A 25,613-nucleotide genomic window follows, 5' to 3' on the forward strand; every position below is an offset into this window, starting at 1 on the left:
AAACTAATGTAACCCTAGGCCCAAGTCCCAGCTATTAACTTACAGCCTCTCTTCTCACCGAATATTTTGACATTCTTACTCCCCTTTCTGTTCTTTATATACACAGTGCTTATTGACAAAAAATATACCTTTGTTGAATTTTATTTTCAACTAAAATCCCAATCGATAACAGAACATTTAAGTTAAAAATTGTTAAAACTTATTATCCTATTTCCAATCTTTAAAATGATAATCATCAAGGAAACTGATAAAATATAAAAATACGTAGAATTTAGCCAGGATAAATAAGCAGACACGCTGTAGTTTGAAGAAGGATCTTGGCCTGAAACATCGACTGTTGACTCTTTTCCATAGACGCTGCCTGAACCGCTGAGTTCCTCCTGCTGTGTTCTTTGGATTTCCAGCATCCACAGACTTTCTCATATTTATGCTATAATTTTAACAAAGTACTATAATAGTATAGCTATCTAACTACTTGCATTCTCCTTGTTCTACTTCAACAACCTTTCACAAAATTAATGTGTCTGCAGTCTTTTCCCTTTTCTACTTAAAGTTTATGCAAAACTAAAATCAACTTGAAGTGTTTTATTTGGACCCTATTTCTACACCATTGTGAGATATTCTATATGGCAGTCTCTATGTCACACAGATCAGGAATTCCAAATTGTATTTTGGTCTCGGCACACCAGGGCTACACCATAATAAGCATCAACTCTCATGAGCAAGACAATTCCCAGTTCCCATCATTAAGATATTTCCAAAGGAAATGTAGATAGGCAAAGATCAGAGTCCACTTCATTGGTAACTGCTGATTAATCTTTTGATGAATTGATCAAAAACATATTGTATAAAATGACATGTGGAAATTAGAAATAGGTAAAGGAAACTTTCTAAATAAATGGTTTATATGTGGTTAGTTCCAAAATTATGTTCTAACAAAAATATGAATTTGTTTATTCAATGATGTAAAAATGCTACTAGCCATTGACCTTGTCATGTCCGCAACTTCCTCCTTGAATGATCTCCGGTGCCATGTATTCAATGGTGCCACAGAATGAATATGCCTTTTCATTCTAAATAAAAAGGAAATGTATGTATATATTTACATTGCAGATCAATTTTAAAACATCCACAATGGAGAAAAATTTTAATAGCCATACAAATTCTCAGCGTTATCAACCAGCAAAATTTACCTTATCAATGACAAATTCCTTGCTGAGTCCAAAGTCTGTTAAAACAATATGACCATCACCATCCAATAAAATGTTTTCGAGTTTGATATCTCGATATATGATTCCAAGCTGTCAATAAAGAGGTATTAACAAATTACTTTAGACAATTATAAAGGAAGAATGTGACTGCACTGAAGTGGATACGGAGAAGATTCAACAGGATGTTGCCCAGAATAATCACTGCAACTATGAGGAAAGATTGGATCATCTAAGTTTGTTCTTTTTTGAGATAAAAACACAACAGAACAGGAAAATATGAAAAGATGTAGGTCACCTTGCTCCTGAAAAGGATCATAGTTGACCTGCCTCAGGCCTCAACTCCTCTTCTGTACCTGTTCAACAAGCTCTCAATTTCCTGATCTTTCAAAAGTTGATCTATGTCCTCTTTAAATACCTTGAGTGATGCAACCTGGATGATCTACCAGGGTAGAAAACTTCAGAGAGGGTGGACATGATTGAGGTATTCAAAATTATATGGGTGTGACAGAGAGTGCTTGGTAAATGCACACAAAGTTTGCCTTGTCACTCTGCTGTCATTATGTTGAGAGTGCAGACTTCAACAGCTTTCCTGGTGTATCCTCATAAGAGCTGATGTGCTGGGATTGGCTTTATGATGCCTTTCTTGCCATACATGGTGGAGTGTTCTATCTCTTTAGTAATAGAGATGTGCATATATTGTTTGTATACTCTATTGAAGATAGATACTTCAATTTATTTGTAATAGGATTGTAACTACACCGTGGGGTGCATCGTATTCTAATTCATGTGTAATCTTAAGCTAACTTTGTGGGTAACTAAAGATGGCATGATCTGGTGCCTAATAAACAGGGCTTATCGCTCTCGGAAGGAGACAGAGATTGAGATTACCAGCAATAAGTATGGAATTATTATTGTGTATTCTGGTAGATACCTTTTTGTAAATATTGGCAGTTTTCTTTTTCCTATTTCCACTAGTTTTGTAAGTTTGATTTTTGACGCACTTAATAAATACACTTGCACTATAGTGCTAAGCGACTCTAGCCATTTTTTCTTTGGTCACAGCCCACATATTTAACAGTGGGACACAGAGTGGGTCAATAACCAGTTGGAATAATATTGTTTAGAATTGAGACATTCAAAGGGGACTTAAGGAAGAATTTTTTTTATCCAGAGGCTGTTGAAAGTTAGAATGTAATTCCTGAGGAAGACAAGTACACTCAACATGATGAATACTTGATGAGCATTTGAAATTTCATGGCATTAAAAGAAATATACTGAGTTCTGGGAAATGGGCCTGTAAATGATAGAAACTTGATGGCCAGCACAGATACAATGGGCTAAAGGACCATTTTTACATTGTATGACGTCAAATTTTTAATACAAATTAATTTTATCCAAATGGATTTTTACAATATTCAAAGAAAACATATTATTGCACCCTGGATACAATAATTTGGCATTTTACTTTTGCTCTGTATGACTGGATGTTTTTTTTTACTTTTACCTTATGGAGGTGCTCCAGAGCTAATACAATCTCTCCGGTGTAAATTTGAACCTCGTTTTCTGTAAAGTGCTCTCTTTGGTAAAGATGTGTAAACAATTCACCACCATTCACATAGTCTGCAGAAGGAATTCAAATATCATTTACAATAATAGCTTCAATGTAGGAAAGTAACCTAATAACTCTATAATTCTAAGGTGGTACTCAGACGATATGAAATGAAAGACTAAGTGACACATGAAGCTGTTATGATAGATTAATCAAAAGCTTGACTGAGCTGGTAGCTTTTTGTGCATTTTAAACGAGGCCAACAATGTAAAAAGATAGAAAATTTAAGGAAGGAATTCCAAGGCTTTGGTCTTTGGCAACTGAAGAACCAGTAAAACTGATGCTGCTAAGCCAGAACTAGCTGTCTCATAGGTTTGTAGAACTATAGGAGACTATATTCATTAGTAGTAATATGACCATGGAAATTGAGAATTTATTGAGAGAAACAATGTATGTTTAACAATTGAAACCCTGCTTAACTGAGAGTCAATACTGATAACCAAGAAGAAATACTTTGGATGCTTTGAGTTCAGATATAGGAAACAGGGTTTTAGAAGACATTTACAGAGAGGCAGGCTGGCTAAGAGCCTCTTGAAATAGTCAACTCCAAATATAGAAAACACACAGATATGAAAATCAGCACTAGGTTATGCAGTTGCAATTCAATTCATAAGACATAAAAGCAGAATTAGGCCATTTGGCCCATTGAGTGTGCTATGCCATTCACTCATGGCTGATCCTTTTGTTGCCTACTCTCCCCACTCCCCAGCCTTCTCCCTGCAACCTTTTTTTCAAATTTTTTTATTGCATTATAATCAGTTAAATGAACATATCAATAATAACAATACCAAGAGAACAAGATTACAATAATAGCAATCATATATACAAACATAAGTTTCAAATATCATATCCAGACAGGTCCTCCCGATCTCTTGATAATTGAAACTGGAAAAAAGTTCAAAAGATTTGTTCAAGAAAAAAAAACAAAAAAAAAACAAAAACACCCTAAACTAAACAGAAAGAAGTAAATGGGCTGCCATAATTTGTCCATTATAATTATTCTATCCTTGACTCCGTTCCTCCTTCCATAAACAATTAAATATTAGGAAAAAGGATTCAAAAAGAAAATCAGCTTAAGACATACGTATGGAAATATTGAATAAAGGACTCCCAAGTTTCCTCGAATTTAATCAAGGAATTAACCGTGCTACTCCTGATTTTTTCTAGATTTAAACAAGCTATAGTTTGAGAAAACCGTTGAGGTGTAGGGGGATCAAAATCTTTCTATTTAAATAAAATGGACCTTCTGGCCATCAGCATGACAAATGCTATCAAACGGCAGGCTGAAGATGATAAATAATTAGGATCAATCATTGGTAATCCAAAAATTGCAGTAATAGGATGAAGTTGTAAATCAATATGTAAAACTGCTGAAACAATATCAAAGATGTCTTTCCAGTAATTTTTCAAAACAGGGCAGGACCTATGGGTTAAAGAAGCAACCTCAGAGTTACATCTGTCACACACAGGGTTTATATGGAAATAAAAACAGGCTAGTTTATCTTTTGACATATATGTTCTATGAACTACTTTAAACTGTATTAAAGTATGTCTAGCTCACATTGAAGAAGTATTAACTAATTTAAGAATCTTTGCCCATTCTTCTGTGGATATATTTACTTGAAGTTCTCGTTTCCATTCATTTTTTATTTTATCAGATACCCCTGAAGGGATTTTCATGATCAAGTCGTGGATATTTGTTACTACACTCTTTTGTAAGGGATTTAAACTTAAAATTTTTTCCATAATATCAATTTGATGTGATATCAGAAAGGTAGGCAAAGTGACATTCAAAAAATTTCTGATCTGTAGATATCTAAAAAAGTGCGATCTAGGTAAATTGTATTTATTAGATAACTGTTCAAAAGACATAAAACAGTTATCCGTAAATAAATCACAAAAACAGTTTATTCCTTTCATTTTCCAAAAAAGAAAGGCTTGGTCAATTGTGGATGGTTGAAAAAAAATTAAATAAAATAGGGCTGGAAAGGGTAAATACATTCAAATCAAAAAAATTATGAAATTGGAACCATATTCGTATTGTATATTTAATTATTGGGTTAGTAATTTATTTGTTCAATTTAGTAAATGCAAAGGGGAGCGAAGCCCCTAAAATAGACACCAATGAAAATCCTTGCACAGACTCACGTTCAAGATTCAACCACCTTGGGCTTTGAGTTTTATCTAACTTTTGGGTCCAAAAGGTTAAATTTCGGATATTAATTGCCCAATAATAACATCTAAAGTTCAGCATTGCCAAACCACCAACCTTTTTGGATTTCTGTAAATATTTCTTACTCAAACTGGGATTTTTACTCTGCCATATAAATGAAGAAATTTTAGAATCAATAAGATCAAAAAAGGAATTAGGAATAAAAATTGGTACTACCTGAAATAAGTAAAGAAACTTAGGTAGAACTATCATCTTAATAGCATTGATTCGACCAACTAATGATAAGGACATCGGAGAACCTGCAACCTTTGATGCTGTGTCCAATCAAGAACTTCTCAAGCTTTACCCAACAACCTCCACAGCTGCATGTGGTAATAAATTCTACAAACTCACCACCCTTTGGAAGTCGAACCTGACCAGAGGGTTTAAAAAGAGGATTTTCATAGCAGTCATAGAGTCCATTCTCACGTACGGATGCGAGACGTGGACACTCACCAAGACGATGTGAAAGTCTCTAGATGGTTGCTATACATGAATGCTTCGGATGGCGATTGATGTGAGTTGGCAACAGCACATGACGAACGTTGAGCTCTATAACAACCTAACAATGCTCACCACTAAAATCGAGGCGAGAAGACTGCAACTAGTGAGGCACTGTCTACGCCACCCCGAGCTACCTGCCAGCCTAGTTATCACATGGGAGCCCAAGCATGGGAGGATGAACCCTGGGCGCCCTCCCAAGACTATGGTCAACACACTCCTAGAAGACAGTGGCGTGGCTAATGTAGATGAACTGAACACACTGATGAGGGAGAGGGAGAAGTGGAGCATCCATCATCGTGCCTGATGCCGGCCTCCCAGGCCTGTGTCGACGTAGTAGTAGTGGCTAAATAAATTTCTCTGCATCTCTGTTTTAAATGGACACTCCATTATCCTGAGGTTGTGCCCTCTTTTCCTAGACTCCCCCACCATCCTTTCTACATCTACTCTGTCTCGGCCTTTCAACATTCAAAAGGTTTCAATGAGATTCCCCCTCATCCTTCTGAATTCTAGAGAGGGCCACCAAACATTCCTCTTATGATAACCCTTTCATTCCTGGAATCATCTTTGTGAACCTGCTCTGAATCCTCTCCAATGTCAGCACATCTTTTCTTAGATGAGGGGCCCAAAACTGTTCTCAATACTCAGGGTGAAGCCTCAACATCCCTGCTCTTGGATTCAAGACCTCTTGAAATGAATGTTAACATTGCATTTGTCTTCCTCACCACCCACTCTACCTGCAAGTTAACCTTTAGGGTTTTCTGTACAAGGTCTCCTAAGTCCCTTTGCATCTCAGAGTTTTGGATTTTCTCCTCATTTAGAAAATAGTCTGCATATTTATTTCTACTACCAAAGTGCATGACCATGCATTTTACATCATTTGCCACTTTCTTGCACATTCTCCTAATCTGTCTAAGTCCTTCTGCAGCCTACCTGTTTCCTCAACACTACTTGCCCCTCCACCAGTCTTTGCATTGTCTGCAAACTTGGCAACAAAGCCATCTATTCCATCATCCAAATCATTTATATACATCATAAAAAGAAGTGGTCCCAACATCGAACCCTTTGGAACACCACTAGTCACTGGCAGCCAACCAGAAAATAATCCTTTTATTCCCACTCACAGATTTCTACCAATCAACCAATGCTCTAACCAAACCAGTAACTTTCCTGTAATACCATGGCCTCTTAACTTTGTAATCAGCCTCATGTGTGACACCTTGTTAAAGGCCTTCTGACAGTCCAAATATACAACATCCACTGCATTCCCTTTACTTATTCTACTTGTAATCTCCTCAAAGAATTCCAATAGGTTAGTCGGGCAAGGTTTTCCCTTAAGGAAACCATGCAGACTTTGTCCTACATTGTCCTATGTCACCAAATACTCCTTCACCTCATCCTTAACAATTGACTCCAACATCTTCTTGTCCACTGAGTTCAGGCTAACTGGTCTATAATTTCCTTTCTGCTGCCTTTCTCCTTTCTTAAAGAGTGGAGGGGCATTTGCAATTTTCCAGTCCTCTGGCACCATGCTAGAGTCCAATGATTTTTGAAAGATCATTACTAATGCCTCTACAATCTCTACTGCTACCTCTTTCAAAACCCTAACAGCCTCTTGAAATAGTCAACAAATATAGAAAACACATGGATATGAAAATCAGCACTAGGTTATGTAGTTGCAATTCAATTCACAAGACCAAAAGACATAGGAGCAGAATTAGGCCATTTGGCCCATCGAGTCTGCTCTGCCATTCTATCATGGCTGATCCTTCTGTTCCCCCACTCAGCCCCACTCCCTGGCCTTCTCCCCATAATCTCCCCATTCATCTGGTCCAGGTGACTTATGTACCCTTAGGTCTTTCAGCTTTTTGAGCACCCTCTTCCTCGTAATAGTAACTACACTCACTTCTCTTCCCTCACACCCTTCAACATCTGGCACACCGTTAGTGTCTTCCACAGTGAAGGCTAATGCAAAATGCTCATTTAGTTCATCTGCTATCTCCTTGTACCCCATTATTATTTCTCAGGCCTCATTTTCTAGCAGTCCTATATCCACTCTCAACTCTCTTTTATTTTTTACATACTTGAAAAAGCTTTTATTATCCACGTTGGTATTGTTTGTTAGCTTGCTTTCTTATTTTATCTTTTCCCTCCTAATGATTCTTATAGTTGCTCTCTGTAGGGTTTTAAAAGCTTCCCAATCCCCTGTTTCCCATTATTTTTTGCTTTGTTGTATGCCCTCTCTTTTGTTTTTACATTAGCTTTGACTTCCCTTGTCAGCCATGGTTATACTATTTTGTTATTTCAGTATCTCTATGTTTTTGGAATACATCTATCATGCACCTTCCTCATTTTTCCCAGAACCTCACGCCATTGCTGCTCTGCTGTCATCCCTGCCAGTAGAAGATCATAATACATAAGGAACAGAATTAGGCCATTCAGCTCATCGTTTGCTCCACCATCCCATTATAGCCGATCCTGATTCCCACTCAGTCCCATACACCTGTCTTCTTGCCATATCCTTTGATGCCCTGACTGATGAGGAAATTACCAACTTCTGCTTTAAATATACCCATGGACTTGGCCACCACTGCAGTCTGTGGCACAGCATTCCACAGATTTACTACTCTCTGGCTAAAAAAAATTCCTCCTTACCTCTGTTCTAAAGGGTTGCCCCTCAATTTTGAGGGTGTGCCCTCTGGTTCTGGATACCTCCACCATAGAAAACATCCTCTTAAATATCCACTCCATCCAGTCCCCTCAACATCTGGTAGAGAATAAGATCCACCCCCCCCCCTTCTTCTAAATTCCAGTGAGTACAGGCCCAAAACTGCCAAACGCTCCTCATATGTTAACCCCATTCATTCCCGGAATCATGGAATCATCCTTGTGAACCTCCTCTGAGCTCTCTCCAATGATAACACATCCCTTCTGAGATATGCGGCCTAAAACTGTTGACAATACTCTATGTGCGGCCTGACTAGTGTCTTATAAAGGCTCGGCGTTATTTCCTTGCTTTGAAGCATCTATTTCCAATTTACTTTGGCTAACTCCTCTCTCATACCACTGTAATTTCCTTTACTCCACTGAAAGACTGCTACAATAGACTTTACTTTCTCCCTATCAATTTTCAATTTGAACTCAATCATATTGTGATCCTGCCTTCTAAGGTTTCTTTTACTTTAAGCTCCCTAATCACCTCCACTTCATTACATAACATTCAGTCCAGTATAGCTGATCCCCGAGTAGGCTCAACAACAAGCTGCTCTAAAAAGCCTTCTCATAGGCATTCAACAAACTCACTCTCTTGAGATCCATATCCAACCTGATTTTCCCAATTGACCTGCATGTTGAAATCTCCCATGACAATCATAACATTGTCCTTTTGACATGCCCTTTTCTATTTCCTGTTGTAATCTGTGGTCCACATCCCAGCCTGTATATAACTTCCATCAGTGTCCTTCTACTCTTGCAGTTTCTTAACTCAAGCCACAAGGATTCAACATCTTCCAGTCCTATGTCACATCTTTCTACTGATTTGAAGCCATTCTTCACCAGCAGAGCCACGCTACCCCCTCTGCCTACTTTCCTGTCCTTCCGATACAACATGTAACCTTGAACATTCAGCTTCCAGCTACAGCCATCCTTCAGCCATGATTCAGTGATGGCCACAACATCACACCTGACAATCTATAATTCAGGATTCAACAACTTGTACTATTCAATCATGGACACCTGAACAAGCAAAGTAACATGCCAAACATCTACATGCTTCCAACCAAGGCCAAAATCATGTTATTCTTTACTTGTGCACCTTGCCTTTGGCATGCCTTTAGTTTCCCTAGTACAGTAGTTCTATACAATACTCCTTCAGTCTGTAGCCAAGCCAGTGGTTCAACTTGAAGTCATCTGGAGATTTTGATACTGCTTCCAGAATCCAAATAGTTAGTATAAAGAGTGGTTCCAATGCCAAGCTCAGCAGGACAGCAAGTTCCATTTTCTAAAGTAACTGCCTCATCTTTATTTTCTACTTTGAAGCTAGTTTGTTTGGGCAAACCTGTGATGAATGTTGGAAGTAACTATGAACAGATCACATGCACAAGTCCTTGAAGTTGTCAGGATGAGTCAACAATGTTTTTAAAAATCATGTGGTATCCTAGGTTTATTAAAATAATCAAAGCTATGCATTTCAGTTTATGGAAGAGAATTATCCATTATAATTATGAATTACATTGTAACCTTGTTTTAATTATTTTTGTGATTATAGTATTGTTTGTGTTTTATTACTGACCATTGGAAATGATTTATGTGATACGCTGTAATAATTCTTCTGTAGGACTGATCCTTTATTGCTCTCAGCTCCTATGGATGGAAACAGACCTTAACCAATAATGAAAGCTGGTTCGGTTTGGTCTGTCTGTGGCAGTATATGCTGGATTACTAATGTAACATGTAATAAACCAATGCATATTACCAAGACACTTCAAAGAACTGTTCAAATGAAAACATTTTGGAATGCCATATAACAGAAGAGCAACTGTAAAAAGATTACCTAGAATAAGGTGAAGCTTTGTATCTGTCTGGAAAGCATAGTGCAATGTGACCAGAAAAGGAGACTGACGAATGTGTTCTAACACCTGCCGTTCTGTTTTGATGTGTTCAGTGGTTTTTGCTTTTTGTACAATTGCAGCCTTCTTGAGGACCTTCATTGCATAGAGCTTGTTTGTATCATGGCCACTAATTTTTCTGACCAGGAAAACTTTCCCATATGCTGCATTGGTGAATTAAGAGAGAAAAAAACATTCATTAATAAAGTATCACAATACACTCCTAGATATTTATAATCTTATCTTGTGTGCCACAGTAGGGTAGCAGTTAGCATGATGCTATTACGACAGGGGGTGCCGGGGCCCAGTGCTCAATTCTGACATCATCTGAAAGGAGGCTGTACATCTTCCCCGTGGGGTGGGCCGGCTTTCTCCAGGTGCTCTAGTTCCATTCCCCAGTACAAAGATGTATCGTCTAGAAGGTTAATTGCTCATTGTAAATTGTCTTGTTATTAGGTTAGGTTTAAATCAGGGGTTGTCGGGGGTTGCTGGGTTGCACGGCTCAAATGGCCGGAAGGGCCAATCCGGTGCTGTATCACTAAGTAAATAAATCAAATATTTATCGATGTGTTACTTACTCAGTTGAATTGTCTGCAAGAAGAGTAAATTTCTTTTATAGCTATTTTTAAAAATAATTCCCACTCATATTTTTCTTATTTCAGTGTTGAGATTAGCAAGACAAAGTCTAGTAAACTCCTGCAATGAATCCACACCCAGATGCAATCCATGCCAAGTAACTGGCACCATGGCACCACACAACCCGTGGCCTTGGCACTCTGAAGAGAAGTAAGTGACTGGCAGAATTTGGGCTCTGAACCTCAAATGGAAATGCTTGCTTTGGGACATGTGGCTTTTCTTTCAACCAACCTACTAACATTTGCAGATGAATAATGACCGAATGGAAGAATAATTGCAGGCCTTCGGACCAATGGGAAAAGGTCATGCCTTTAAGATCTTTTTCCTTAGGCTTCATTTTGAAGTTCTTGTATGAACAAGTTTAGTTACAGTGTTATGGTTATTATTTGCTGGTTAAAATGAATTTTGTAGCAGTGGCATGAAGTGCAAGGCATCCACAGGAATCAAGTAATATAGTTGGGGTCACATAATTTGGGAGGGGAAAATATTGGAGAGAAAATTCTGTGGGACATGGTCAGAATATTTTTCAGCAGTGCATGAGGATTTATAAAACACAGAACATAACAGCACAGGAAATGGCCTTTTGGCCCACAATGTTGTGCCAAACCAGCTAAAAAGCAAATCAAAAACTCACAAACACTTGTTGTGTTCTTTATATTTATACGTACCATGGGTTAACAATAAAGAATCATATTCTGGAAGAATTAGAACTTTTATTTACAGCAACAAAACCAAACCACGTTTTTACCAAGCCATGTTCTAGATCATTCTAACATTTCTGCGCATGCTCAGAACTCCGTCCAATCACGTTCTGACATGTTATATCACCACATCTTCCTTGCCTTAAAAAGAAAAACAATTAGCAACATTAACTAGAACAAATGCATAATTTAACATGTTTCTATCAGTCTCTCTGGGGGTTTACGAACACGAGTAGACCTTCTAAGTGGTTCACACAGTTCTTGTGTTTCATTGTTATTTCCATGTTTTATCTGGTCTGCATCAGTTAACTGAAACTCTGAAGCTGGCTCTTTCCTGAGGTCTTTGTGATTTCTTCTTAACACTGCTCTTTCTTCTGTTTGAACCATGTATGATCTAGGTTGTACTTCTTCAAGTACTGTAGCTTTCTTAATTCCTTCACTTCCATTTGTAACGAAATACGAATCTTCTTTTCTTCATCTAATTCATTCATTAACTCTGTAATCTCTTTTTTATGGTGAGACTTCATCATTTCAATAAAACTTCTCAATTCATTCACTTGTGTTTTCACTTCTTCAATTGGATCCTGATTCTTGTCACTCTTTGGCTCCAGATCAGTATTGTACTGTACTGGCAAGTTTGGCCTCTGTCCTCCTGCAGAGGTGAGATTGTGATGGAATTCATGGCCCATTGGTGCTTGTGCGTTACTTCCAGAGGGCACAATTGCAACTCCTGGTTTTGGTGAATATGCTGGTAACAAAGGGATGGGTCTGGGAGCTTTCTTTATGACTTCATACTCTCTCGTCAAGTCACTGTATTCTGACTCTGTCTCACTGTCCAGGACTAAGACTCTTTTCACCAAATTCAGTCTCTCACAGGCAGTATTGATTGTACATTCTGTGGCACCACCACAAATGAAAGCGTGTGCACAATATTTTTGTGTGATACTTTTGCCACACATGTTCCTTTAACTGATGTCTGCAACTGAATACCCAGTCACTTTTATATTTGTGTGATGTAACTCTGGTCTTGGTTTTAATGCATTAAACTCAGATTCTGCAAGAACATTTACTTGTGCTCCAGTATCAAGTTTAAACAGAATATTGTTTTGGTTCACTTGCAATGGAATAGTCCAGTCATTCTTACTTTCTTTGTTTTCACAAAGCACATCTACATAGAACTCCTCAAGTTCATTTTCAAGCACTGCATTTACTTGTTTTATTTTCTTTCTACTTCTGCAACAGCATGAAAAATGATTACTCTTACCGCAGTCGTTGCACATTTTTCCATACGCTGGACACTGTTTTGGTCGATGCTGCCACCCACAGCGATCACATATCTTTTTTATCTCAGATGACGTCTTGCTCTCTGTCGGTTTTGTTGTTGTTTATTTCTTCTAATATGTTCGTGCTTTTTTACAGCATCTATGTGGTAGCTTTCAATGAAAAGTTCTGTAGCCTGCGACGTCATGGTTTCCGAAGCTTTGCAAAGCATCAGAGCTCTTTTCAAGTCTAAACCTTGTTCTCTTAACAGTCTTTCTCTCAGACCATTATCCAGAATACTGCAAACAATTCTGTCTTTAATGAGAGAGTCTGTCAGTTCTGCAAACTCGCATGTTTTACTGCGGTGTCTCAACTCTGTAACAAATTGATCAATCGTTTGACCAGCTTTCTGCTTACAAGTATAAAATTTGTATCGTTCATACGTCACATGATGCTTCGGTATACAAAACGCTTCAAATGTATCCATTATCGCCTTTAGATTCAAATCATCTCCATTTTCAAAAGTAAAATGGTTATATACCTCAATTGTGTTGTCACCTATTACATGGAGTAGAATCGCAGCTTTTGTTTTTTCCGTTTTTTATCTGCTCCGATTACCGATAAATACATTTCAAAATGCTGTTTGAATTTCCTCCAGTTCTCAGCTACATTCCCAGTCAGCTGAAGTGTTGGTGGAGGTTGCAAACCTTCCATTTGTAAAACTGTTAGCCAACACCAAAGCAGTTCGCGCTCTTTTTTTCTTCCATTATCTTCGATTCTCCTGTATTCGGAAATGTATTATTCTTCCACACCGACTTCTGACACCATATTGTGTTCCTCATATTTATACGTGCCGTGGGTTAACAGTAAAGAATCATATTCTGGAAGAATTAGAACTTTTATTTACAGCAATAAAACCAAACCACGTTTTTACCAAGCCATGTTCTAGATCATTCTAACATTTCTGCACATGCTCTGTTCAATCACATTCTAACACGTCATATCACCACAACACTAATCCCTCGTACCTACACAATGTCCATATCCCTCCATCTTCCTTACATCCATGTGCCTATCTAAATGTCTCTTAAAACATCTTAAAGGTTGGGTAGAATCATTAGCAGGTTTTGCAATTTGCTGCTTAGGGGCAGAGTGAGTTTCGGGCAAAAGACAGACAGAGTGCACTGTCAGATAGCTGACTGATGGTTAGCTGAAGTGGTACATAATCTTTACACAACATATATGTAGCATGAATTATCTGGTTGGATGCTGTTTTGTATCAATTGCTGTTTGAAAAATCAGGAAAGCAACCTCTACAACATTATGCAGTTTACTGCAGAAAACTATTACATGTGATTTTTTTCACTGAATGACCAAATTGTTAATTTGTGCCAAAAATGTCTGAATGATACTTGACCAGCGATGGATTCACAAGGATCCATCTTATGTGGTGATCATTTCAACAAAACAAAGAGTTTATCTCATTGGTGTGGGTTGAAAGTGAATCCAAGTTTGACAGGTGAAATGATAAATAGTTGCACCATCCTTTCTCCTGAATCCTATCTGAACTGGCAAGGATAGTCATATTATTCAAAAGTACACACATACTGTCACACAAATAAAGTTCATGAATTATTTTATATGTAATATAGAATTAATCTTTTACAAATGGATGTTAGAATAAGACTAACCATTCAAATAAAGTCAATTCTTTTTTTTAGTCAATAATCTTTTCATGTCTTTACTCCAAAGACGTTTGTAAAACTAGTATTTTATACAATAATTGACAGGCAGGAGAAGATGGCAGCGCGACGCAGCTTGCAGTGGCCACTCCGCTGAATGATATCTGTTATTTGTCAAGTAGGGTGCCGCGCACAATCCTGACTTGATGGAGACAGACGTGAGAGCCTGTTTCGCTGCCATTGCTGCTGTGTGATGCAGAATCTCCAGAGGGGAAGGCCCGGAGTCCTCGGCTTTGCTTGTTGCTTGGCGGCCGGCGCGGGGTCGAAGCGCTCGGCAGAGATGGTACTCGGTGCTCGGTGTCGGAGGGCTGGTCGGAGGCTCGAAGTTTTCAGACGGACTCAGAGTTGGCTGCGGTCGGGTGCTTCCAATGCATCGGCAAGTTTGCGGTGCTTCCGTCTGCGTGAGATGATGGGGCTATCGGGACTTGAGACTTTTTTTACTGTGCCCATGGTCTGCTTTTTATCAAATTATGGTACTGTTTTGCACTGTCATAACTATGCGTTATAATTATGTGGTCTTGTCAGTTAGTCTTGGTTTGTCCTGTGTTTCTGTGATATCTTTCTGGAGGAACATTGTATCATTTTTTAATGCATGCATTTCTAAATGACAATAAACGAGGACTGAGTGTCCTCATAATCTAATCTAATCTAAACTAATCCAAGTATCAATAATTTCCACTGAAAATGATATGATCATAGACAACTCAAATCCAATCTTCATTTTTCTATACATACAGTTAAAAAATCACAAGAAAAAGAAAAGAATATGACCATGCAGAACACTAGTCAACCGATGTCTGTCAGCTCAGCACAGAACATTGGCCGAAATTTTTAACCTATTTGGTTTAACTAGCTAGGTGTATTGAGGCATGTCTATGCCTAATGTTTAAAATCCAGTCTGTATCAGAATTGCCATATGAGTATAAGACTAAACACTGATACAAAAATGGTTCTACCCAAAACTCACCTCCTGTTCCCAGAACCTTCAGTAGCTCAAAGTTTTCCAATCCAACTTTTTCTCTGTGTCCAGTGAGGTTTGCTGCCAATTACAAGTACAAAATGGTAACTTCATGTGTGAAGGGCATGACCTATAGAGTTCAGAAACTCAACACTGCTTAAAAACAGAAATTAGAGGAGGTATTTTGTAGGTCATGCAGTGCCTGTGCATAGAGAAACAAAGTAGTATTTTGCTTAGATTAGGTTTCATGGAAATGGGGGGGGGGGTGGGGGAGAAGTCTAACAGGATCAATGCAAATGTCGTGGAAGAATAGAAGACGAGGATAAGTCTATGATATGGAAGTCAGGAGAGATTATATGACAAAAGGGGTGAAGAAACAAGGCAAAAGGTGATGGTGAAAGCAAAGATGTGTAATTATTGAATATAGGAGCCTAGGAGGCTGCAAAATATCTAATAGAAATTGAATGGACACTTTGCACAGGGATGTCAAAATGTGTAACTCCTAATTCTGGAAATAAAAGATAATTGTATGGGAGGGAGGGAGGAAAGGAAAGACAATTTCAGATATTTTTCTTCATAATTCATATACGTACTGGCATTCATTTCGATAAATTCTAACTACATTTAAAGACTTCTGAAGTATTTTCATTTGGGGTTATAAAAGCTAGAATACTGAAAAATACCTGAGAAGATGGGGAGAAGGGAGAAATAGAAAATGAGAGGTTTGAACAAGCAAATGATGAAGCAGGAAATATCTGACAGATGGCCGGAAAGGGCATAACCAATAAATAACATTACAAAATGAAATGTAGTACAGTAAAATCAACTCTGATTACACAGTAGTCAGGAATTTCACTATGTCTCAATTGTTTCTGCCACAGTGCAATCTGCCTTCCAGGTGCAAGCTAAGTCCATTTTGAAATGCATTTATTTCCTTGAGGTTTAGCTGTCGTCCATTTGCTTATCAATAAACACTCAAGTATACCCAGAAAAATATCTTAATAATGATTTTAAAATAAACTATACAAAGTTAAAAGTAAATTTATTATAGAAGTACATATATAGAATGTTATCAAATAATACCTTGAGATTCATTTTTGCAGGCACATACAGGAAAAAAAATACAACTTTATGGAAAAATTAAGGACAGACAAACTATAAAAGACAAAGACTGACAAACACCGACATACTCAAACTGTGCAAATAAAAATAATACTGAGAATATGAATTGTAAAGAGTCCTTGAAAGTGAATCTGTAGGGTGTAGAATCAGTTGAGAATTGTGATTAAAAGTTATCCACGGTGGTTCAGGAGCCTGATGATTGTAGGGTAATAACTGTTCCCGAACCTGGTGGAATGGGTACTGAGGCTTCTGTATCACCTTCTCAATGGTAGTGGCGTTCCATGTAAATGTACTCATTGGTGGGGAGCCAATCACGAAATTTGCAGCTACTGGAAATGCAAGCAACACACACAAAATGCTGGAGGAACTCAACAGGCCAGGCAGCATCTATGGAAAAGAGTACAGTTGATGTTTCAGGCCGAGACCCTTTGGAGTCCTGCAGTGTTTCTCCAGCAGTTTGTGTGTGTTCCTTGTTGGGGAGGGCTGTATCCAGCACTTTTTGTGGCCTTTTCCGTTCCTGGGCATTGGTGCTTCCATACTAGCAACCAGTTAGAATACTCTCCACTGTGCATCTATTGAAGTTTGTCAAAATTTTTGGTAACATGCTGAATCTACACATAAGAAAACAGAGGCACGGTTGTGTTTTCTTTGAGACGAAACTTGTGTGCTGGTCCAAGGACAGATCCTCTAACAAGGTGACACCATGGAATTTAAAGCTAGTGACCCTTTCCCCCAGTTCCCCAACGAGGACTAGATCATGGCCCTCTGGCTTCTTCCTCCTATAGTCAATAATCAGCTCTTTGATTTTGCTGACATTGAGTGGGAAGTTATTGATGTGTATGCTAAAACATTCACTTGTCTTGTTCAATGGCAATTTTTGTGATAAATTTGTCGTTCATTCATTGAATATTGGAATCATTTGGAAAAGTTGTCATTTACTGCTCTAGAAATGGACAATATGTGATTGCCTTGTCAGCAACTTCAGATTTCTCCTCTAAAAATAAATAAACTGAAAACTTATCACTGAGTAACACAATCTATGATAGAGAAGAGTGCTACTGACTAAGCCTCAGATGTCACTGTTGAAGTATAGAAGGGATACTTGCTTCCAGGTCATCCTTAGATTAAGAATGACAAACTGATGGACACCTCCTACTTATAAGTGAGCTCGAAGATATTATTAAATTCAAATGCCCAGCACATGTACAGGTCAACCTTCACTAATCCGGCACCATTGGGACCTGAGGAGTGCCGGATTAGTGAAAATACCGAATTACAGAAGGATCACATTAAGCATAATCAATGCCAGATTATCAAAGGAACTGGATTACAGGTAGTCGGATTAGTGAGGGTTGACCTGTACTATATTTATTCCTAGCTTTCTCTCTTCTTCCTCACTTTCAGTTCTTGTTCTGTCTTATCAGATCAGTCTTACGTGCTTTTGATGCCATTCATTACAATACTGTAGAGGTATGGTTACCAAATCAAATGACTTTTGTCCATAAATTGGAGAAAAACACAACACTGATTGACAGACATTTGTAAAATCATAACCTGCGTGTTATCTGGAGAAGCCAGGAGTAATAAAATAATGGAAATGCTCAAGATTGATTGTTGAGATGAAAGAATTGTCCTATGAGGAAAGATGGAGTATCTTGGGTATAATCTCTGGAGATAAGAAGAATCTGAAGTGAGCTCACTGAAATGCACAGGGGTTGATAGGGAGCATTCTGAGAAGCTGTTTCTTCTTGCTGGTAAGTCTCAAACCTGGAAACATTTTCTCCATTTTCTCAGCATAAGGAGTTGATCATTTAGTACTGCAAAACACAGAGTGTTTTCACCAAGTGATTATGAATCTTTTGATTTACAGTGACTTACTATAGACAAGGATGGAATTGATAAATCTTTGGATTCAGGGAAGGTTCCAGCAGAAATTGGAGATTGTTGATCAGTCAAGAACTTATTATCTGGTAAATCAAGCTCATGGTACCACATGGCCTAACCTTGGTTACATTTCACCTCCTTTGATTTTTCAAAGGATCCTGTTTGAAATAGTTTGGGAAAATAACCAAAGATGAAGAAAAATCAATAAGCTCCAAAACCTGGCTCTCTGTACCTCCCTCTGCAATTGGATCCTTGACTTCCTCACCAGGAGACCACAGTCAGCGTGGATCAAAAATTACATCTCCTCGCTGACAATCGAAACTATCACACCTCAAGGATGTGTGCTTAGTCCACTGATCTACTCTCTTTACACACGTGACTGTGAGGCTACGCACAGCTCAAAAGGCTCAAATGAATTTGCTGATGACACAGGTATTGTTGGCAGATATTCAGGTGGTGATGACGAAGGTACAGGAATGAGATAGATCTGCTGGTTGAGTGGTGTTGAAACAACTACCTTCCACTCAGCATCAGTAAGACCAAGGAATTGATTATGAACTTCAGGAAGGAGATGTCAAAGGATTAGCAGTGGGAAGGGTGAGCAGTTTCAACTTGCTGGGTGTCACCATCTCCAAAGATCTATCCTGGGCCCAACATATTGATGTATTTACAAGACAGTGACTATATTTCTTTAGGAGTTTGAGGAGATTTGGTATATCACCAAAGACTCTCACAAATGTGGAGAACATTCTAACTGTTTGCATCACCATTTGCTATGGAAGGACCACTGCACAGGATCGGGAAAAGTGGCAGGAATTTGGAACTCAGGCAGCTCCATCATGGGCACTAGCCTCCCCAGCACTGAAGACATCTTCAATAGGTGATGTCTCAAAAAGGTGGCATCCATCATTAAGGAACCCCTTCATCCAAGGGTTAACAGAATTAGTAAAATCTAGCTGTTCAGAGAATAAATAAAAACTGCTGATTTTCAGGGCAATGAGATTGGAAAATGCTTGAAATTAACTTTGCACATTGGACTGTTAATGACATTTGGTGGAATTTTACAATGGAAAATGGTGGTGGGGGTAATCAAAAATGTTAGGAGTTGAATTTCTCACTGAGCACTAAAGTGAGTAAGATATTCATCAACAGAAGACTGGGCTAATTTTCAGCTGCACTGTGCTATTGTTAGCTGTGTAAAGGGATCTCTAGGCTAATGGCTTAATTTTCCTTGATATGTGTTGGAGCAAGTTGTATCATCTCAGGTTTGATACCAGACATGCAGAAGAGTAATACGTACAAACACAGATGTTGTGATAGAGCTAAAAATCATTATATGTGTTAAAACTAGCCTGCAAGTAAGGGAAGATTAAAGAACAAAAAAGGGACAAAAAGCAATTACATTCATTAAAATAACACTCAACAGGTGGTCTTAAATATTTTCCATTCATAGTTTTCAGAACTGCTCATGTTGAAGTTTGAGGATAGCCTGTCTACCTGTGCAGATTTTATAGATGAGGTTTGCTAGGAAACTGAAAGGAAAACAGGTAAATGCAACTTAATGAAGGAAGTTAGGCCTCAAAAGAAAAAAACAATAGTGTGTGCCTAATAGCAAATCCAGCAGAATTGTCAGGCCTGCTCCAGCTGACACCTGTCATTTTGCACATGCAGGCACCTCCCGGTCTCCACCCAGCTAACAGGATTCACCTGCCGCTCATTCCAGACTCATCACCTGCAGCCTATCTGACCCCATTTCTCATGCACAGCCTTTGTTCACTCATCAAATCAGTTGACCTCAACTAGTTGCTTTCAGCTTTCACTCATCCTGCCTAAAGTTTATCTTGTTGTTTCTGTTCTCTCGTTTTGTGACCCCCTAGCATTTTGTTATTTTACTGTCCATTATTAAAGTTATTGTTTACTACTAAATCTCCTTCCCACTCTGCTTTTGGGTCCTGCCTTCTCTAAATTCCCTGACAAGAATTCTATGGAAAATGATTGCAGTACCAATATTTTAAATGCCTGGGCCACTGAGGTATAACTTCAAATCCACTTATCAGCTGAGAAATGTGCCTTCAGTCAATTGTACACATTCTGAAATTATAAAGATATTATTACTTATGGTGACTACTAAGTTACAATTTTGTTGCAATGCCCCATCTGATTCACCACTGCCTTTCAGGGAAGGAAATCCATCACCCTTACCAAATCTGACTAATTTTTCAATTCAGTTGCTCAAATACACTTTTATTCAATGCTCTGGTTTTATCTACTCTCTGTAGCAGGGTTTCTCAACCAAGGTTCTGCGGAATCATAGATGGTGACTAAAAAAAAAATTGTTTTTTTAACTTTGCACAATGCGCGATGCTAGCATTCTCAGTGGTGGCCAGTGACTGAACCACCCCATTACCAATCTTGTCAGAGGTCTCTCAGCCCAGTGTGCAGTAGGACCGTGTTTGTTTGGTTGAGTCTGTTCTCAGTTTTTGACGTGAGGTAGGGGAGGCCATTGATAATTGATGAGTGCTCTATTGCACAGAGGGGAGGATGGTAGGCTGATGAGGAGTGTGAAGTGCGTTTTCCAAGCATTGAATGGACTCGCCCAACTTGTGCTATGAATTCAGCCTCTTCCTCCTGAATTATCTCCTCCAACTTCCCCTTGTGTGCCGCCGAATGACTTATGGGAGCGAACAAACTCTACCGGCGTAGTAGAAAATTGGAGCGAAATTTTCATTCTAAAGATGGTCCAGAGTGGCGATTTTTTAAGAGGAGGTGTGAGCTGGAAGAGGGGGATTCTGGGCCTAGACCTATGGATAATTCTGATGAGGTTAATGATGAAGAATTACAATCTTCTGGGTCATTTCACTGCACTAGTGCAACAGCATACACAAAAAAGTCTGTCTTTACAATGAAAGCTACTTATCAATGGGTTGTCCTATTTCATTGTGCCTAGTCTGTGGCAAACAACTTGGAAATACAGCAATGGCTCCAGCAAAATTGAAAAGACACTTAACTACAAACCACAGCTATATGACATGTAAACGTGCTGAGTATTTTAAATGGCTATTTTGTCAGGCTACATTTTTATTCATATTGATCTGGCTTATGGTTTTTAGTAGCTTTACTATTCAAAATTGTCAACAAATTTTCATGTTGTAAATAGCATTAACTAAAATCAATGTACAAACTTTATTTAAATTAAATCTACCGAGCTTACCCTAAATTCCATTTTGGCTTAAGCCTGTTATTGAACAGAAATTTATTATGATTGCCTTATTAATTTTTAAAATTTATGAAAGGGGAAGTAACAAAACATAAACTAAGCTTAAGTAGCTTTTTTGTCAAGAAAAGTCGGCTAAAATTCATCCTCTACTCTAAAGAGCATTGACAATAATTTTATATCTACAACTTACTGATCATGCTAACATACCGTGAGCTGTAGACATAATAATTTTTAGTCAGGGATTCCCTGAGACCTGAAAATTATTTGAAGGAAGAAAAGGTTGAGAAAGACAGCTCTATAGTGTTACCTTAACTTTGTGGTGAATACTAAAAAGGTTCAAAGAGATGTCCCAAATACACCTTACTACAATTCATTCCAATTAATTAAATATTTTTATTGTTTAAAACAATATCCACAGGTGCAAATTAAGGAATGCAAATAAAATATCTTAGCACCACAGAGAAACCAAAAAAACAAAACACTGTAATACCAGCAGCCCTGTTATTTCAAGACTAAATAGTTTACATGATGAAACGTTCAGTCATTCTGAAAAATATTCTTGCAGATTTTTCTCCCCAGCTGATTGGTATATTTGTCTTCAATGTAACTATCTCAGACAACATTAATTACTTCCTCAGAAATAGTATACTAATGAAATATGAAAATCTATTTTCTATATATAAGATTAGGTCCTCCACAGTCATTTGTTTTTTAGATCCTCTCTTTGTCACGCTCAGAAATTAAGCATATTCCTGCACAGCATCAACAATTTCTCCATCAATCAGTAACATACAGTAAATGCCAGTTTTTCTCATTAATGTCATGACTACTTCAACCCACTTATCAAATGACACAGACAGCAGAGGACTCAGGGGCTCAGTCAATGTTTCTAAGGTACATGTTGGTGCTTGGGTTGGATACTTAGAGGTGTCAACTGCAACTACTTCCTTTGTTGGTAGGATGCATTTAGAATTGTCATAGATAAGACTACAGTTATCAATTAAAATCACTTTTGTTTTCTAACTCCAAAACACTTAACTAATGAAAAGCAAACCAAGGAGCCAGGAGATAAACATGTGTACTTCATTTTTACTTTAGCATCATGGTATATGCAGTTTATGTACTTTTACATATAACCCACAATGTATAATGTAAACAACAAAGAATGCTTAACAAACAATATATTTACAATATTACTCCAATGTTACTGAAATATTAAATGCACAACTATTTTTCTATTTTTATGAATTAGAGTGGTATTATTCAATAAATTTGCTGCAGCCAATGAAAAACAGCAGTCATCTTTTGAACTAATTGAAAATGAAAAAAATACTGTAGATACATGAAATCTTAAATAGACTCAGAGTCACATACAGAATAAACAGAGATGTTTCACAAACGGTCATTTTGTTTCATTTGTTCTCCTCAATGAAAAGAACAATAAATTTGATCTACTAAATTGAAAGAGCCCTGGATAATCAGAAGGGAGGGGATTATAAATTGTAGGCATTGAATCTCTTCTGCTGGCATAGGAGCTACCATGGAAAGCAGGGAAAGTGGCTGGGGCACTGTTGGAATGACTGAGGAATGGACCACAGTGCTGCTGAGGAACACTGAAAGAGGGAAGAAGATGTGTGTCAGTGTTGGTATCAAGCTTGGATGCCTGATGTGATAGAAAAGTATCTGCTTGAATATAGAGATTGGTGGGTGACAAATGAGGGCAAAGAGAAAGGCAGTGAAGGTTCGAAGAAACAGAACCGACAGGGTCAGGGATCATGTTGGTACATACAGAAGGGATCCCATGTGAGAAAAAAATGATATATTATAAGTATGTAAGATGGTGTCATCAGCACAAATGCATTGGAGAAGAGAAACAGGAAAAAGACAATATAGTTTGTACATACAGCATGGCTGGAGGAAACTAATCCAACTATGTGTGTGGATCAGTGGGTTTAAAAGAGAATTTCAAACAATCTTCTGCTTTGTTAAACATACTAATTACATTCATCAAAAAATAAAATGCTGGAGGAATGCATCAATTCAGGCAGTAGTGACCCGGCAGTCAGGAAGCATTAAGTAGCACTAGGACAGGTATGTGAATAGGAACGGTTTAGAGGGACAAAGGCCAAAAGTGGGCAGATGGGATCAGCTTAAATGGGTCAAGATAGTTCAAGATGATGAGAGGCATTGATTGTGTGGATAGTCAGAGGTTTTTCTCCAGGGATGAATTGGTTGCCACAAGAGGACACAGTTTTAACGTGTTTGGAAGCAGGTACAGAGGAGATGTCAGAGGTAAGTTTTTTATGCAGAGAGTGGCGAGTGTGTGGAATGGGCTGCCGGCAGCGGCGGTGGAGGCGGAAACTACAGGGTCTTTTAAGAGACTCCTGGATGGCTACATGGAGCTTAGAAAAATAGAGGGCTGTGGGTAAAACTTAGGTAGTTCTAAGGTAGGGACATGTTCGGCACAGCATTGTGGGCCAAGGGCCCTGCCTGTATTGTACTGTAGGTTTTCTATGTTTCTACGAATAATTAACATACTGGTTTCAAAATAAAAGGTTTTATGCTGTTAAGAAGAGCTACAATTTTATCTTTACTGCTATTCTAATATTAAATCTGACAACAACTTTTCAACTGACAGCTGATAACTGAAATCTGACAACTTTTTTCAAAAAAGTGTGGGAGGAGAAGATGGTGGCGCGACGCAGCAGTCACTCGGGTGAATGATATCTGTTATCTGTCAAGTAGGGTGCCGTGCACAATCTTGATTTGATGGAGACAGACGTGAGAGCATGGAGGAACATCGGGAGAAACTTCTGAAATGCCTGCTTCACTACTGCTGCTACTGTGTGATCCAGAATCTCCGGAGGGGAAGGCCTCGAATCCTCGGACAGACTCAGAGTCCGCTGTGGTCAGGTGCTTCCAATGGTGCTGCACTGGCAAGTTTGCGGCACATGGAGGCTCATGGCAGGGAGAGTTTCTCCCTTCTACCGTCTGCGTGAGATGATGAGGCTATTGTGACTTGAGACTTTTTTTTACCGTGCCCATGGTCTGCTCTTTATAAAATTATGGTATTGCTTTGCACTGTTGTAACTATACGTTATAATTATGTGATTTTGTCAGTTTTAGTCTTGGTTTGTCCTGTGTTTCTGTGATATCTCTCTGGAGGAACATTGTATCATTTTTTAATATATGCATTTCTAAATGACAATAAATGAGGACTGAGTGTCCTCATAACCTAATCTAAACTTGCCCCTTTTTGCATACCATAAACACTCTCAATCCGCACTGCTTCTACCAGGTTGTTGTACAGCTCTCATTAAGCAAGGGCTGTTGGCTATGAAGAAATTAGAACTACGCCAGTCACTGAGAATCGACAGTATTATTGTCTTGGTAGTGGCCAAGAGTAAAACATGAATTTTGGATGAACAATCCATAAACTGTTCCATCTAGCAAGACTGTAGAATACAAAGTGGCCTTCTCCATAACAGCAGGATCTTTGTGGACATCCACAGAATTTTCAGTATTAAGGGAACTTAAACATCAGGGCAGAAAGGTAGTGAAGAGGTAAAAGATCAGCTATGATCTTATGGAATGATGAGGTGGGCATAAAGACTGAATGGCCTATTCCTGCTCTGGTCTTGATGGTGTTATGATATTCAGGATATCTGTGCAAAGTTGAACCTATTGGCCACGTCAGGACACTCATGCTTTGTTGGTATTATTTTTTTGCTTTAGTTATCTCTCACAGAGAGCCATATTTTCATGATCCTTTATTCAGTGACATCACACTATCTTAAGTGTCATTCAATCACTTGACACCGATTTTACAACCAGCTTTAAGACTGGCCAGAAGATCAGTAAGGAGCCAAAAGATCAGTAAGGAGCCAAAAGTTTACATGAGTTATGTTGCCATTTCTACATTTAATATCTGTTTGCCATCAGTGCTGTCACTG

At 38.4% G+C, this 25,613-nt stretch overlaps 1 protein-coding gene across 6 annotated transcripts in view; it reads right to left on the reverse strand.

The window, feature by feature from the left end:
• The window catches only part of LOC140201329 (ribosomal protein S6 kinase alpha-5-like), a 77,934-nt gene that overhangs the window by 45,247 nt on the left and 7,074 nt on the right, over positions 1-25,613 (reverse strand). The window contains exons 1-6 of one of the 6 annotated variants that reach the window (XM_072265241.1): positions 16,121-16,192; positions 15,447-15,518; positions 10,086-10,304; positions 2,716-2,831; positions 1,194-1,301; positions 990-1,073 (exon numbers count right to left, since the gene is read on the reverse strand). In XM_072265241.1, coding sequence (XP_072121342.1) covers positions 990-1,073; positions 1,194-1,301; positions 2,716-2,831; positions 10,086-10,242 — 465 coding nt within the window. In that variant the 5' untranslated portion in view covers positions 10,243-10,304; positions 15,447-15,518; positions 16,121-16,192. Of the gene's footprint in view, positions 1-989; positions 1,074-1,193; positions 1,302-2,715; positions 2,832-10,085; positions 10,305-11,444; positions 13,619-15,446; positions 15,519-16,120; positions 16,193-25,613 lie in introns of those variants that run through there. The other 5 variants (XM_072265240.1, XM_072265239.1, XM_072265236.1 and 2 more) reach the window with 5 other exon arrangements.

This window comes from Mobula birostris, chromosome 8, assembly GCF_030028105.1.
Source record: "Mobula birostris isolate sMobBir1 chromosome 8, sMobBir1.hap1, whole genome shotgun sequence".
NCBI classification, from domain to species: domain Eukaryota; kingdom Metazoa; phylum Chordata; class Chondrichthyes; order Myliobatiformes; family Myliobatidae; genus Mobula; species Mobula birostris.